Here is a 17,640-nt window from a genome sequence, read left to right as displayed (position 1 = left end):
GGTGAGCAGAACAGTTAGGCTGCAATGAAGCTGAACCCTCACCACGTCAGTACAGTAAGACCGAAGCAGTTTGGTGGTGACTAGCTTGTTGCACGATAGTCACGGCGCCAATATTTGTTGGGGCCTCATTCGCCATTGTTTTATTGGATGGGTAAGTTACCTCTTTACTAAGCCAATCAAACTAAAAGAATTCCATTGAAATAAAAACTCCAGGTGGATGTAGAAGCAGTAAAAATACTGGATTTGTATACACAGCCAGTATGAGTACCAGGCTCTGTATTCCTATTTGCCTCCTGTAACTTCCGGCTTGGTGCATGTGCTCTGCAGTGCCGCATGCTACAACCATGCAGACCCAATGCAAACACTTTTCTTTTTTCATGTTTAGTTTGGTAAATATAGGAATGAAAACTTTTTGTTACTTCTGAGTTTACCCTTGCCTTTTTATCCTCTGTGTGATCTGCCCTGTCCAGGTCTCCTCTGTGAACTACTAATTAGTGGAGGAGAAGAGGGGAGCGTATTAAAGTCATAATATGCTTGCGGTTCTTGGGTGACACTGCCACATCTACATAGATGCTCTGAGCATTGTCACCCTAGGACAGGATGTGTGTTACTGGCAGGATCACTAGCTGCAAATAAAATATTTTATTTTAATTTTATTGTTTGTAATCTTTAAGGAGCTGCTGCACCATTATCTATTACAGAAAACCATTCCATTGTTGTTTCCGTCCCTCTCCCCCTAATTCTCTGCTGTACTATTCACTAAACACAGTTACAGTTCAGAGTTTTCAGAATCTAAACCTTATAAATTTGCCTTGATGGTTCTTCTTCAGGCACTTCCTGTTGTAGGGTGACAACGCTTTGCCCCGTTTGTCAGCTGTGCTCTGGTGTTGTCACCTTTTCATATTTGCTTCCAGTGAACTCTACAAGTGGCCCGTTGGGCTCACATTACATAGGCGTGATCCACTGGTGATTCTGCCTTGAAGTTTCTTCTTCAGGTTGGTCCTTTTGAAGAGTGACAAGGTGCTGTCCCTGTTTCTCAGCAATGCTCTTACGGTATGTTGACACCCTTTTACATTCACCATCTAAAACCTGTCCAGGGAAATGCTATGCAGCCAACACTGGAGTGCATGACGGCTGGTGGTGGCTTACAGGAGCAGCACTGAAATTCAACAATAGATTAAAAAAAAGTGAGGAATGTGAATATTTTTAATGCACAATGCTTTAGCAAAGGAGTCTGTTCATCAATATTTCCAACCAACATTCACGTGTTTTGCATAAAAGATTAGAAAAATGTTCGAATCACTGAAATTAGACCCCTGATTGTCAATAAAATAAGGCCCATTCAGACCTCTCTATTGCAGTGTGGGTCTTGGCGGAAGGAATGCGCCAGCGCAATACTATGTGAATTCTTTTTTATACTTGCAGCCAGAACCTAAACATTGCCTTTGCAGTGGTGGTGCAGTTCCTTATCCAGAGGAGGAATAGCAACCACATGGACCGAAGCCACACGTTGCTTCCAGGAACTGCACCACAATACGGCCACGATGCAACCACAATCGCATGAGAACTCTTGCACAAAGTGGTTCCCAACTTCTCCAATGGATTTGAATGACACCAATCGAGAGCACAGTTGACCATGTGGTACAGGTCTCAAAGGGGCCTGCAAATGAAAACCTAACACATTACCCTAATGCACCACCTGCCCACAATGCAGCCTATTATATTGAATGCTAGCTCAGCTACGCTGCATGATCAGAGACAAAAATGGTGCATCTCTGATTTTTTTTTTTTTTTTTTGTGCATTGGTAACCAATTCATTTGAATGTTCTATATTAATGCAACGCGCAATAATACAAGGGAAAGAAATGATGTGAATAAATTCAATGCATGGAGTGGACCAGTCTCAATGGGCCTTCAGGCTTAATGAAGGAGCTCAGTAATGCCCCCACCTTTCCTGTAGGTGTTAAATTAATTAAATGTAGGAGTTAAAACGTTGTATTGTGTTTGCATCTTTTTTGTTTTATTATTATTATTTCTGGGACCCCCATGGATCTGGCTGTCTGAGCCGTTTGTAAATCCCCTTGTGGTCTGTGGGCAGTGATGGCAGACGGGCCCCACTGGTGGGACGTGACATCTGCCCCAGGGAGGTGCCAGGTTTGGTGATCATCCAAAAAGTGTTTTCCTCCAATGTGATCACCTCTGTCTCACTAGGGGACCTTCAAAAAGCTTCTCAATAATCCAAAGCTGGAAATTTTCCAAAACCCTGTAAATTGGTGACATTGTGTTATACAAAAAAATTGTCATTTTACAAATTATTTTAATGGCAGGAAAGGTTCAATGATTCTGCATAAAAAGCACACAAAATAGGAATTTTTCTACAAACATTTTTTTTTTTTTATAAAGGATTATTTTAGAATTTTTGTGCCCATTTTACGTGTTGGTGTATTAGAGATGATTTGACGGAAACAAGAAACTAATTGGCACCAGTCGGCCGAACTAGCTAAACTCTGTCATGGGTTACCATGATGTCACCAAAGGGACATATGTAGTATTTATTACAACAGTGTTTCTCAACCAGGGCTCCTCCAGTGATTTCTAGGGGTTCCTTGAGAAATTAGCAACTTGTGCCTCTCAGGTCAGTTTAAGTGACGCCAATGATCTTTTTGGCTATCTGTAAGGGTGACATTATTCCCACTTTCCAGTCTTGAAGAATGCTAGAGATGGTTGCCATTGCAATTTACTTACAAATCTGTTCTCCTGCTAATGACCTCTAAAGGCAGAAGGCTGCACAGCAAGTTCCTAGGGGCCAAATGTGACTCTTTAGTAACCACCCAAAAACAGCCGGCTGATTACTGAAAAGTGGTGCGCCGGGTAAAAGGGTCTGGTGAGAATGCTGAGTTAGGCGCCTAGGTGCTGGGGCCATATATCAGATTAATATTCTAAGTCACAAGATCTTATAAAACACCGGCTTTTACGCCATTGCTGCCCTACTACCAAAACGCTAAATTGCGCTTGACAGTCATGGCGCCTGTTCACTTTTCACACCCAGAAATTAATTGGAAGGACAGTCACAACCTTCAAGATAGGATTTGCTGCTTCTATAGAAACATAACACAAAGCAGGTCAAAAGCAGCCTCTGAGCTGCCATGTACATGTATCAAGGTCAAAGGGATTTTGTTGACATGCAATTGAAGCCTGTTCCAAGGCCTCAAATGTAAAAAATCTTATCTAAACAATGGCAAAATCTACATAGGAACACCCGCCGACATGAGCCTTTGCTAAGGATGCGGCCTGGATGATAATTTACAGGTCTGGCTGGCAAAAATGTTTCTTGTTTACAATGTTATTACCAGGAGAAAGGCCATAAGGCCTACATTTTTTTTTATAAATGGGGCCAAAACAGGAAACCGTGGGGAGTTACTCCTTACTAGTTCTGTAAACAGGAGAGATACCTTAGCAGGCAACTATCCTGTTGCCAAAAAATTGCCCCCATTGGCAGAGTCAGTAGTGTGATTTAGGCCTTGTGTCTGAAGTAATTGGGCCTTGTTGCCATAGCAACCAATTGAATCCTCCATGTTGTTCAATAAAAATGGTTGCTAACATTATTCGCTTTTTCTAAAAGTGATGAATAGAGATATCAGAATACTTAGTAGATCAGGAACTCTGCTCACTTGAGTAACTTATCACCAACTATGTGGTGATAGGCGAAAAAAGTGGCAAAAAGGAGTTTAAAGCAAACGCCACAGATCTCTGTGGAATTTCTCCAGTTGTGGTAAAAAGAAATTAAATTTATTCACCATTTTTACTAAAAGTGAAAAATGTGGTGAGGTGATTTTTAATACAGACAATTAATAGAGGTTTGACAAAAACATGACTGTGCTTTTAATCAAATCGACAGGTGACACAGGGCTCTATTTATAAAACAGGAAATCTAACATTCCCTCAAACGTTCCCTTGTGGGAATTGGTAACTGCCATTAAAATACATAGACATGGACGATTCACATAAGGGAAAGTTGGAACTTTTTCCCATTCTTCTCTTGGCTGGAAATAGGCTTTAAACAAATTTTTATCCTTGCGGTGGGGAGGAGAACCTGCTGCTCATTTTTTAAAATATTTTTTGAAGGGATGATAAAAATATAAACTCCCCCGTGATTGTCAATGCAGGTTGGCAATGAAGCGTCAGGCTGGTAAGTTTATATTGCCTTCACATCGGCTGGTTGTCGCCAAGCATAGCTGGTCCTTGATGACCTAAAAAAATATTTCAAATCCATGATGAGTTGCTAACGTAGACAAATTTTGTGTTTTTGTTTCATGACCACACGCACTGAACCAGCTATCTGGTACAAAAAATACTAAAATTTCTTTTATTTTTCAGGACAGATGTTGGCAGATGTATGAACTTGTGATGAGCATTTTCCACCAAAACACCAGCAATTAAAAATGAATCAGGTGAGTGTTAGTTTTCAAATGGACAGCTTGTACTTTTTTATATTAGCACCCACCTCGCAACACTACAGAACTAAACTGCGGCCATTTAGGGCTCTTTCAGACCCGTTGTGTAAAACCCTGTGGTCTTTGGCTCCTGAGCAACCAGCAAACTGCTGCTGTGCAGCCGGGAGAGGCAAACCGTAACACGGTCAACCATATTTGCACAAATCCTGGGCAATAACTGCTTAGCCAAGTGCCTCTTGACAATCTGCCGCAGCCTTGTGCAAAAAAAGGTCCTTGTCCGCTTTCAATAATTTTAATAGGAGCAGCTGGCCCCCTAAACTTTAAATTAACTTTTTAAGCTGCTCTGATAGATTATCTTTTTTCTGCTGGATAAGTGCACTTTAGAATGAAACACAACTATCATGCTGGTCCTCCTCTGACCCAAAAGAACCCCCAATCCACCTTTTCAGAATTTTTTGTTACTGAGATATGTTGACTGTAATTTGGTTGCTTGTTTATCATCTTCACTGTCCTTACCATGACTTCATAGTACAGCCCTATACACTTTTATAAAACCATCACAGATCTTCTTCCATATCTATTGTGAGACATTGCTTCATGTAATTTAGACCAGACACTATTGCTCTTCCTTGTTGTGCAGAATTAGTGGTCTTGTATCCTCTCCATCTTGATGTTTTCTCTAGGTGGCTGTGCCATGTCCCTGCCACAGACCGGACCGCTGTACAAGTTATGTTTAGCTCACGAATAAAGTCACTGGGTTGGATTTATTAAAATTCTCTAAGACTGGACTATCATGGAAGAACCTGGTTGATCCAGCAAGCTTGCAGTATAATTCTTAAAAATAATTTGATTTTATTTGGCAAAGGTTTTAAATCCTGGACCAGATCCATTCCAGGTTTACTGGATTATCCTGGTTCTCCAATGATTGTCTAAATTCTCCAGTTTTGAAGAGCTTAGGCCCACTGCTACTTTTATATGGGTTTTTATATTTGAATTAATTTTTGTGTTCACCTGTAAGACCAAACAGTACAAAGACTTGTTGTCTATCAGCTATTTTAGATCTGTGATGAGCCTCAAGCTCAACCTGAGTCCCAACTGTTCCCATTAAAGTGAGTGATCGTGGTTGGCAACCAGTTTTTGCATGCAACTACAGCAGATCTCTGTGTGGTTCTCAAAGTCACTTTTGGATGTGCAGTGTTTGTGAGAAACTTTGTGCTGCATCCAAAACCACGTGCAAATACGGTTACCTGTGGTGCAGTTTGCTGTTTTTGGGTGCACAGCAGCAGTTTTGCTGTGCACCCAGGAGCAGTCAACAGCAAGTTTTTTCAAGAGTCCTAAATGTTTCTCCTAGAATGTTCTGACATTTTTTGTTCTTCTCAGTCACTCCTTTTATAAAACAAATTTATTTGAATGTTATTAGAATGTTTTAACCTTTATCAGCATTAATAAAGAAAGGGGAATTTTCCTTTCCAGCTGGACAAATTCTACAAAAGCACCTTTTAAACCATTCTCTGCTCTATACAAATTCGAACATAAAACATAATTAGGACTGAATATGTGGATTTTCATTCAACATTTATTGTTACTTAATTACTTTGGGACATCACAGATTAGATTGGTTTTATCCAAACATGATCCATGGTTTTACTTTTTTGGAAATTAGAGCACATTTGATTTGCTTTGTCTCCATGTCTACAAATTTCAAAACCCCCCCTCTGTGGAAAAAAAGGTTAAAAATGTATCTTCTGACAAAGTCCCAGAATATATTGTGACATACATAATAAAAAATTCATTTTTCATGTGACTTGTCAGATCACAATAGATCAGAGTTCTCTTGGCTCCGGGCATCTGTTCTTTGGCAGGTCTCCTGCACAAATCATAGAAGTTTTACTACTTTTGCAGGAACAGCATTTTTAACCAAAGTTCTGCTGCAAAGATATGGAAACTGTCAAGATTTATTGGGTATATTCCAGTCTTCTTTGTCTATACTTCTCATTATCCACAAAAGGAAAACTCCTAACTTGACAGTCCTAGTGGTTTAAAGGGACCCAGCTTGTAAATGGAGGAAGATTTTAATTACATTTGCAGTGAATGGTGTGCTAAATCCTCGCTCTGCAGGCATTGTCAATAACAATTCTGGGTGCATTGGATAGTGTGAACCCTGCTGGGTCCTATAGCTCCTACTGTTAGTTCTTTGGTCACTGCAGGACATATTGATGATGTAGTGGCAGGTGGGACGAACCCAGATCACAAAGCCTGGGGCATCATATTCAACACACCCAGAAGAGTCTGATAGCATTTAGGATGCATCAAGAGAATTAAGATTTAACACATGCCTACTGGAATGGTAAATATACCTTCTAACATGCTAAGTCTGCTGCTATTCTTTAAATAGTGACAGGTCAGTTCCATGACGAGAGCAAGGAAGGTCAGCTATGATCAGACTGGCAGTGCAGTTGCCTCCCCATGCCAGCGAGCCGCTGCCCTACCCATTGGAGATGCTACATCTGGCTTCTGCCCACGGCAGCCCCATAGAGAACAAATGCAGGTGTCAGTGAGCAGTTTAGGACTGCTCACTTCTGTCATATTTGCAGATGTTGGTTCTTTAATAATCAGTGCTGCAGGTACCCGAACGGATGGAAATCACTGGAAGCTGCATGAAATCGATTGATCCCACTGCGGTTTTTAACCTGCCCCTTCTGTGCAGCAAGCTGGCATGGGACAGGCTTTTTACTGGACTTTGCTCACCATGTGTTTTGATGCTCCTGCAAAATATAAGGTTGATTGAAATTGTATTGGGGCTTTAAATATATCTTTACAAACTGGCCTAAAGCTTTGTTACACGCTAGATTATTGTCACTGGAGACGAACAGTCCTCATTATCATCTAAAATGAGTACAGCGGTCACCCAGTGTTCATCAATTTGTCCTGGTGGATTAATGAACGACTGAGCAGGCAAAACCACTGTAATGTCCCAAGGCAACTACAGTGAGTGCCACTTGTTTGTTCTCCACCCTCCCTTCTTTATTGGACGAAATGTCAATGTGAACAGCGCATGTTATACAGTCACTGGTAACAGTCATGGAAGATCATTTCCAGGGACATTGGGTTTGAGCCATAGGAAATGTTACAATTTGTCAACCATTATTGGTTGTATTACTGAATTGTGATGCTTTGCAGATAGCCACCAGAATATTCAAATATAACATCAGAATTCTCTTGATTTGATCAGGGAATCCAGTTTTTAATTAATTTCTCTGCAAATACTCATTTTCTAATCTAATGATAATTATACAATCACTATAATTTGAATGTACTGTCTCCCTCTTTTTTTACCCCCTTTTCTCTATCTCTAAGAAAAACATAGGAGGAAAGTTTTATTTTCCTCCCTGATTGGACAACAAAAATAATGTTTTTGTGTTTTTGGCCCATAGGATGCAGTAGAGTCCCAAGAAGCAGCCGAGTCAATTACTGATGTTCCTGAACATGTGCTGAGGGGGCTTCCTGAGGAAGTGACGCTTTGTCCGTCTGCTGTGAATAAGCTAAGACTGGGTAAGTGATTGGAAGTGAAACTGAAATTTATTTTATCGTAAATGTGCAGGGAGACATTAAAGCAGTTGTGTTCAAGGGGGAAATCCATTAATCCCAATAGAAGACTGGATTGGTAATCTCCTATGCTGTATAAACATATAAATGAGTATGGTCTGCATGTACATAATCTGGACATTTGAATTTTAGGACATTTTTTAGGTTAGAAAGCAGTGTTCTCCCCAGCCCCTTTTAGTCGAGCGCAGCACCCGGCACTTTTCAATAACCACCCAAAAACAACCGGGTGGTACTAAAAAAATGTCTCACAATACAAGGTCTGCCACCCACCTACAGTTTATTCCCAACCAGCCTCTGGGTTAAACACTGAAAAGATTGTTCAGGGTTTAGAACCCCTATAGAAGTAAATATTGGAGGGTCATGGAGACCCAACACATTTTGGCTTTCTTCCATTAGGGACACTTGTTCCAGTGACAATTGCCCAAGAGGGGATTTTCCTGATATTTAAATTATACTTTCTGACTCACTGTTGATTATGTATCAATATAAGTGTAATTAAACCCTAATAGTAAACTTCTAATTGCCCCCCTTTGTTTATCAGTTCTGTAAGTACAAGAAAAGTGTTCTGTAGTTCCAGCCTAGGGTGACAATGCTCCTTCTCTATTTATACATATATATATATATATATATATATATATATATATATACACTAAGTGTGTTATATAGAATAAAGAATAAAAGGCCTGAAATAGGAAGACCAGCACCGCCACCACTTATAAGGACAAGTAACCTGCAATATTTTACATTTTGTTCTTTAAATACACGTAAAGTACATTTTAGGTTTGTAGTAATTGTCGGGTTATGGTTAATGCATCCAATCAAAGCTTAATATTGCAAAGCTTAATATTGCACTTCCATGATAGGTCTTCATAACCAGTGTTTCCCTGAGTAAGACTGCATACACATGTGCAATTTTCATTTGTTTATTGATATTTCTTGATATTTCCACCAGAAAGAGTGACAGATGAACAAATGAGTGCTGTACACACCACACCTAGTGTGTTCTATGGAGAGAGGAGGGAAGAGCGAGTGGCACCCTGCTGTGCTCTTCTCCTTTGACTTGTATAGCAGTCGTTCCCCATTGGCTATTTGTGGATCCATCCTGGTGGATCTTTAAATGACGTTGAGCGACTGCTGTACACATGTCAGATTCTCATCCAAGTTGAGCCCAACCCTTTGTGTTCAGCAAGAATCATCTGAAGTGTGAACATAGCCTTGGGGTCTTTGCAGGCCCCTGGTGTCAAACCACATAATTGACAGCTCCTGGCCGCAGGAGAGGCAAACCACACTTCGGGCTTCAACCATGCATCCAAAATTAACATATCACTTTTGTAAACTTTCTATAATCTGATATGGCCTCAGGTACAACTGCATGCAGAGGCTGACCTATATATGGGAGGTTGGGACCACGGCTGAACCTGCGACAGGCTACTGTATCTCACCACGGGTCTGAAATGGCCCTAACTCCTATTGGATGAGTCAGTGACATCTGAAATTCAACTTTTATAGACTTTTAGGAAGCAAGTTTTCTAATTCTCATGCATCAACTTTCAAAGGGAAGGGGCAAACCTAGGGTGCTATCAATACTAACACTGGCCATGTTGGAACTATACATTAACTTTTACCTGGAATTGTCATGAATGGTCTGAAGACAGGGTCTCTTTAATTTCAACGTATATCTTCCTGTAGTACTATCTTTGCATTTTATGCATAAAGGTTATTTGTAAAAACAGACATTTAATTATATTTCAAATATCAAATATTTGTGCAGACCCAGAGACTTCTGCTGGTTGCCACTATCTTTGATATGATAACAACCGTCCCAAATCTGCCACTCAAGTGACCCCCTGTGGTATTCCCCTTTGCCCCTCCCATGGTAGCTACACAAATGGAGTGGTGATTCAACACAAATAGTAATTAGACATTCCCAAAAGAGGAGAGCCCTATGACATGCAGGGGGGAGCAGGGGAGCTGACTCCTGGAGCAGTCAAATTTCTAGCAAGTTTAAAAGAACATCAGAAGCAAATAAAAAATATATAGTGATGAAAAACACTCATTTTGTGCTTTTACCTTTATTATTTTAATGTTGGTCTTTAAATTAGAAATTTCACCTTTGGTGCAACTACATTTATCAGAGCAGTCCCTGCCATCTATTATTATTATTATTATAATAATAATTACCAGGATTTATATTGTGCCAACATATTACGCAGCGCTGTACATTAAACTATTCCCAAGTATTATACTCAATATACTAAAAATATAACACTTGTGAATTCTTATTTTAGGTGTTTGGGCCAGGAAGCCTCTTCCTAGAGGGAAGAAATTTGGACCTTTTGTTGGGGAGAAGAAGAAGAGGTCTCAAGTGAGGAACAATGTCTTCATGTGGGAGGTGAGCTGTTCAAGAGAACCTGTCCAGTATTCTCATCAGCTAATATTACCCTAAGGATGTCAGTTACTGTGCTGGGCTTACTAAAAGGAATAGAGGCAGTTCTTTACATCCCACATACATGTTTTATAAATTCAACATCTGTCATTCAGATTGTTTGCTGATCACTGTAAAACATATTATCAAACATCAGGCAGCACACTACATAAAAGGTGTACATTGTACAATCCAAAATGTATTCCTATTTAGGGCAAAGTGACAGGTTCTCCTGTAAGATCCATACTTATTGCTGTTTTTTTGATGTACTGGTTCTTTCAGATATGAGCAAGCATGTGACCTTCTTGCCAATTGCAAAGTCCAATTGCTGTCACCAGTTGTCAAGCAGAACTTTAACATGTTATAAAAAACATTAAAAAAAACTTTAGGACTCTTGCCTCTTGCAGAACAGACCAGCACAGGAGCATAGGGATGGGAAATATTCCATAAATAGGGGTTCAATCTACAAGAGACCTTCCTAACCCTTGCAATGCTTTTTAGGGCTCTGGAAACCCAGAGCATACAGTACAGTTGGATTAGTAGCAGAAGAGCCTCCTTACACTGGAGGTTCACTGAATGAATTCCTGCTACAGTGGTAGTCAGGGTTTACTGAAGATGCTCCACTGGACTCATGCCATTGACTTTGCCAAATAGAACACTGCAGGCAACAAAATCTGGGTTAGCAATGTGGTATAATAATGTTTTATATCACTCCTTTTCTGTCTGTTATTTCAAATTATGTATGTGCATGGGTGCAGCGATATTTGTTGATTACATATGCAGGCCATGCTTCCTGCTTTGCAGTGCCACACAATGGGTATGCTTTACTTCTCTGTACTATGTATGTGTATAGGTCTGCTGAGTAATGGAGAATACAAAGCTCCCTCTAGTGCCTAATCTTCAAATCATTATTCTTACTATGAAAGTGACATTAAATTACTTTAGGGTAAGTGCTGGAGGAAGAAGGTTTTGGCCCACCATAATACCATCAAGTTATATGAAAAGGTGCATGCGGGTGGATTAGACTCTAGAAACCTCTTTTGACACAAAGGAACTATATATTTCATATGTTAAGTGGATCTTCAATATTCGTCCTTGTAAACTAGGAATTTTAATCTTGCTATATCACGTCAGTTGGCTGGATTTTTTACTTCATGCCCCCCAATACAAATATCTTCCCATCTTTCCAATGTCAGCTAGCCAACTGTAGTATTACATTATAATTTTCAGATGTCATGGCCACACCATCTAGACCAAGGCAGGGTATGGGGTGGTTAAAAGGGGCAATATGCTCACAGTGGGGTATATTTATTAAACAAGTTCGGTAACAGGAGTTTCCAATGTAAGCCTTTGAGGGTCACATACAGGCTTGGATTTCCATCTAAAGAATCATTTTCTGAATCTTTGTAAAACTTAATGTAGAGTGTTGCTTTAGAGCATTCTGGGCCTGGTGGATGAGACAAGTGCACACACATATATGCCCATATACATATCCCTACTGATGTTTGATATGTCCATTTTATCCTTTTTTTTCTTATTCTTTGCAAATAATTACATTTTTTAAGTAAAAAAAAATACCTTGCAAAGTAAACATGCTGTAGTTGATTAGTAAATCAGCATCTCTGCATCATTACCACCAGAACCGATGACTAGATATAAGGTTTCACCCTATTATGCTAGTGGTCGGATTCTAGAATCATTGAACCCATAGCGAATGAACTGTAAGTATGTTGGCAGTATAAAAATACACAAAAGGGCCTGATTTTTTAAAGCTCTCCAACACTGATAGTAATAGACTATCATGGCTGAACTTGGGTGATCCAGCAAACTTGGAAAGGATTTCTTAAAAATAATTTGCTACTAGCAAATATTAGCAAACATTAGCAAACATTTTTAAACCTGGATCAAATCTTTCACGGTGTGCTGGATCACCCTGGTTCTGCCATGATAGTTTATCTTCTCCAGCCCTGGAAAGCTTTATTAAACCATTGTGTTGAGGACATATTATACTTCATTGGTAATGAAAAGGGGACAATCAGGAAACTAATACTGCCAATAGGTGGTTGTGTGTCCTCCTTGGGAGCCCTGCTGCCCAATGACATGGTCCATGTGGCCTTGTAGAATTTCAGACTTTGATGGCATTGTATAGACTTAAGATTAACTTTCCCTTTATGTCATATTCTGACCTATAAGGTGAATATTAGGACCCTTGGAAACTCAAAAATGAAAAATATAGTGAAAAATGATGTATTTGAGATGACTATGCCTGATACGTATTTCTCTTCTTATTATCCAATATGTTGTAGTAGGCCTTAAAGAAAGTACAGACTTGATTGCTAAGGACAACACCTCTTGGTTTTTTCTTACCTGGTTTCCATGTCCAACCCAAATCGCTCAGTGCAGAGGACAAATAAGTCATTTGCGTGATCTTTCATCTCCACAGTACAGTCTGCACACGCATACCAGCTCGTGGTTTTTCAGCTCAGCTCCGGGAGTTTCACAGTAGGAATTCAGATTTATAACACAAGGCTGTTTTAAAAGTCTGAGATTGTTATTTAAGCTTTTAACTTTGCAAGCAGACCAGCATGCAGATCAAGTCTTTATATGAAATAGGACACATAAGACAGTGAGAGCCCTGGAATGGTCTCCTGCAGACAAGTGGTTAAGTCATGTCAGCTCCATAATTGGGATATATCCTTGAACAGCGATTTCTGTGTAGATCAAACAAAGTTAAACTGCAGGTATCCAAGCAATGAATATGTTATCAGAGTTAGATACCTGCATATGTCCTTTTCTCTTACCAAGGCTGAATTGTATTATTTAATTTATAAGTACATTGCTGGTACAAAAGCTATTTTTAAGGGATTTAACAATGTAGCTGTTACTGTTTGCTGACATTTAAGGTGAAAATCCAGAAAAGCTCATTTATTATAAAATGTTTATATCATTCCCTGTAGAAGTATATTCACTTTTGTTCATTTTACTGATACGCTCTAAGACTGCATAGGAAGGATAAGCTGTAGGGCTGAGCAGGCAAGAGTTGAGCCATCCCATAACTACTGGGGGAAATGCAATGCAGGCCAATTTTTGCCTAACCTTATTCTAAACTGCTACCATTGAACCTAATGGGAGTAGTTGGGAACCATTCTGTGTAAGAGTTTGCATGTGGATGCATTTGTATTGTGGTTGCTCTGGGTTTGTGGCTTGGTTTCTGGTTGTTCCTGGCTGAGCTTTTACTTTTTCTCTTCTGGAGATAGACCTGCACCACCAACGCAAACGCAAGGGCAATGTTTGCATCAAACTTTGCGGTTTAGACTACACATCCAATTGAGGCCCAGGTGCCAAGATTAGTGACTCGGGAAGTACTGAAGCTATTCAATCATTGTGGCCAGGCAAGTGGTATTTCAGAGGGAAAGGTCAGCACAGAAATATAAAAGAATGACAACACAAAAAGACCATCCACTGACTCTGCCTCTTTGCTTTTTGTATAGATTTTTTTGCCACAAGAATGGTTAAATTCTTTTACAGTTGACTGACTCACTACCTCTGCTAGAGGTCTGTTCCAAACATCAAATGGTCTTCTGCTAGTACATTCTAATATTAGTATTGAGGTCATGTCCCTGTGTTCTTGATCAGCCTTCATACTTTCATAGTACAGATTAAAAAAAAAAAGTAGTTTGCACTTTCCTACTTTGAATTAAATCACATCTTTACCAGCCAACTACAAATCTGATGTTTTCCATATGTGCAGCTGCTCCTTGTGGACAGCAGAATGATGGATTTATTGTGTTAGCTGTAAATGGCAGCAGTATGGACATCCAGTCTTCTCTGTGTTTTCTGGTGATGTGGCCATGAGCGACTAATGAACAGTTATGTAGTCTTAGGAATTGTACAATCAATTCTACAACTAGTAAATCTGGCATTCAGCAGACAGGTAGTCAACTATGTAGTACCGTTATGTAGCCTTTTTATTGTAATCAATACAAACTTATTTACTTGGACTCCACAATTTTACCTTTAAAATCAAAATCCAATCAATATTTGATTTAGTTTTGGATAGATTAGGGAATGTTTAGGCAATGTACACTCAGGGCTAGTATCAGACAAGGATCTGACGTGTGTACAAAGGCCGTCCAAAGTGGTTCATGGATCCGTCCTGGCAGATTCATGAACAATGTACAACCGTAATGCAAGTGAATGGGAGAGAAGTGCCACTCGCTCGTTCTCCCCCTCTCCATAGAGCAGAACAGCGATATATGTACAACGCTTGTTCATTCATCTTTCAGTCTTTTGTCGTTGGAAAGGATTGTGGGAATTTTATTCTGTTTTGTTTGCTCAGTTACGTACATTTGTTCCGGTGACCATTATTACTGAGATAGAAATTGATAGACTATCCAAAATAGGTTCACCAAAACAGGAAAAAATAGGGAGATATATTTCATTGACAAAGGTCTAAAATGGCATTTACTCTTCCTCTTAGATTGTGAAAAAATGGGAAAAGTTTTATCCTTCATCTACTATCCAAAATTAAAGTTGAACTAAACCCTGGGGACACTCACCTGCCCACATTTTGTCATGGGCATCGTCATCTTCACCCTTCTGTTCTTCCACATCCAGATATTCGTCTCTCTTGATTGGCCAGGCCAGACTGATGTACCTTCGCTGTTGTAAAATTTGACACCTGGGCTGTGGTCAGGCAGGTAAGCATGCTTAATGCAGAAAGGGTATTGCCTGTTCCTTTCTGCAAAATGAACCTGCCTGATGCCAAACTTCAGTTCCACTTTAATAGCTTTAACTTTATTTATATATTTAAAATACATCCTATGTGTAATGATGACTCTATACCATCTTCTTGATGATTGAATGCTATATGTCCTCTCTATAATGCTATGTACTTTTGACTTTAAAATTAAATGTGTAGTAAGTTCAGTCCCAGCCAGAATCAACTGTTAAAGAGAAACTCTAAAGTAGCTAAAACAAAAAAACACACTTACCTTTAATCCCGCAGCGCAGTCGATTGGTCCGGAGGAGGCATCATCCAGGTAAATGTCATCGGGCCGGCGTGCTGGGTGCGCCATCTTTGCCTCCTTCCGGGTTCTTCTTCCTAGGTCACTCGACGCAGGTGTGAGATCGGGTGACGTAGGTTGGAAAAAACGTGCCGATCTCACTGCGCATGCGTGAGGCTTTGTGCATCCCGGGAGGCTTTGTGCTACCATTCATTCTGGATCGCCTAGGCGATCGAGAATTTAGGGGTGTTGCACTTAAAAAAACCTAAATAAACAGCATTTTTACCTTACATAAAAGGGTTGTATAGCTTCTCCATAGAGCAGAACAGCGCTGTATGTACAGCGCTCATTCATGCTTCGTGCAGTTGTTTGTCCTTGGAAAGGATCGTGAAAGATTTAGGCTGGGTACACACGTGCAATAATTGTCGTTGGAAAGGATCTTTCATGATCCTTTCCAACGACTAAGGACTGCACGATGCATGAACGAGTGCTGTACATACAGCCCCGTTCTGCTTCACGCAGAGGGGAGGGGGAGAACGACAGAGCTGCACCCCGCTGCGTGCTCTCCCCCTTTGCTTCAAATACGATCATTTGTCATCCATCGTTCGTGGATCTGCCAGGGCGGTCATTCAAATGATAGACGAGGGGCGCTGTACACACGCCAGATTCACGTCCGATATCGTCCGAGAACCATTGTATGTGTGTACGTAGCCTTACTCTCGTACAATGGCCATATCAAAAGATTGCATATCTCCCTGATTTGCATGCTTGCATACTGAATCCCCCCTTCACACCTACACTGTGACACTATGTGTGATTTGACTTGTTGCTTAAAACGGAATAGATTGTAAGTTAAATGGCAATCTCAGCAAGAGCCTTTTATTAATTCAATTTGCTTGAGGAACAGTTGTTTTCTAACACACTTTAGACTTGCCTAAGCATTTGCTTTTTATTTGCATAAAACTCAGCAGCAGAAAAATGCCAAAAAATTGTTCAACTAATGTCAGATACAAAAGTGTCAATAATTACAGATACATGTTGGATAGATGAGTGTATTTAGTGGACTGTACTGGTATTCATCCATAGCAGCCTTTCTTAACCTTTTTAACATAGAGTAACACTTGAAATAAATTTTAGGTCTCGGAGAACCCCTTCTATAATTACTATATCCACAGCTCACACTATATTAGGGTGGTTGTCAATGGGAAGCATACATTTTACATTGTTGACCATTGCGATGATTGTCATCCTTAGGCTATGTACACACATGCAATGGTTCTCTTCCGATAATCGGCTCAAGACTAATATCAGACGAGAATCTTGCGTGTGTACAGTGCTCGTCCTCCATTGTCCAAATGACCGTCCTGGCAGATCCACGGACAACGAATATTGGTAATGTAAGTGAAGGGGAGCGAGCGCAAAGGGGTGCTGCTCATTTTCCCCCTCCCCTATCAATAGAGCAGAACAGTGCTGTATGTACAGCACTCATTCATGCATCATGCAGCCCTTTTTCATTGGAATGGATTGTAAAAGATCCTTTCCAACAACAATTATTGCATGTGTGTACTTAGCATTACAGATAGCCAAAAAGATCATTGGTGTCAGTGATAAATGACCTGAGAGGCACAATTTGCTTATTGCTCCTGTAACCCTTTGCAAAGTCCATAGAACCTTGGGGAAAACAATGGTCTTTAGATCAGCTTGCTCCCAAACTGACCCAAGTATGTTTGTTTTGCCAGTGGGACAATAAATTGTGAGCTTATTTAAGACTTGAGTACTGATGTGAAAAGTTCTATTTACTCTGCATTATATGTTAACAATATATACATATGGATATGAAATAGATACCGCCTGCCTGATTGACCCCTATGAAGTATAGGTATGAGGTGTGTAGTACAGCAGAAAGGTCACCACCGAAGAACCTTTGTACCAAACAATGGATGGTGGCAATCCCTACACATATCTGTAGTTCTGCTTTAGGTCTGTGTCCCCTTTACCCAATGTTGGACAATTCTCCAATACATGCAATGGGTTTTGCCTCTCATTTTGGAATTTGGTAAAAGATATGAGAGGGCATTGTTTAAAGAACTTCGTTGAGCTGGATCTGAGAAGCAGAGCTGCAAAGGTAAGTGTAAAAAAAGTTCTTGGG

At 40.1% G+C, this 17,640-nt stretch overlaps 1 protein-coding gene across 3 annotated transcripts in view; it reads left to right on the top strand.

Annotated features, from left to right (window-relative positions):
• PRDM2 (PR/SET domain 2) overlaps window positions 1–17,640 on the top strand; it is a 66,709-nt gene that overhangs the window by 7,303 nt on the left and 41,766 nt on the right. The window contains exons 1-4 of one of the 3 annotated variants that reach the window (XM_072426081.1): window positions 20–151; window positions 4,378–4,451; window positions 7,889–8,006; window positions 10,349–10,452. In XM_072426081.1, coding sequence (XP_072282182.1) covers window positions 4,443–4,451; window positions 7,889–8,006; window positions 10,349–10,452 — 231 coding nt within the window. In that variant the 5' untranslated portion in view covers window positions 20–151; window positions 4,378–4,442. Of the gene's footprint in view, window positions 1–19; window positions 152–4,377; window positions 4,452–7,888; window positions 8,007–10,348; window positions 10,453–17,640 lie in introns of those variants that run through there. The other 2 variants (XM_072426082.1, XM_072426083.1) reach the window with 2 other exon arrangements.

This window comes from Pyxicephalus adspersus, chromosome 11, assembly GCF_032062135.1.
Source record: "Pyxicephalus adspersus chromosome 11, UCB_Pads_2.0, whole genome shotgun sequence".
NCBI lineage: Eukaryota > Metazoa > Chordata > Amphibia > Anura > Pyxicephalidae > Pyxicephalus > Pyxicephalus adspersus.
Note: the sequence above shows the minus strand (reverse complement) of the source record. Positions and strands in the feature narration are given on the sequence as shown.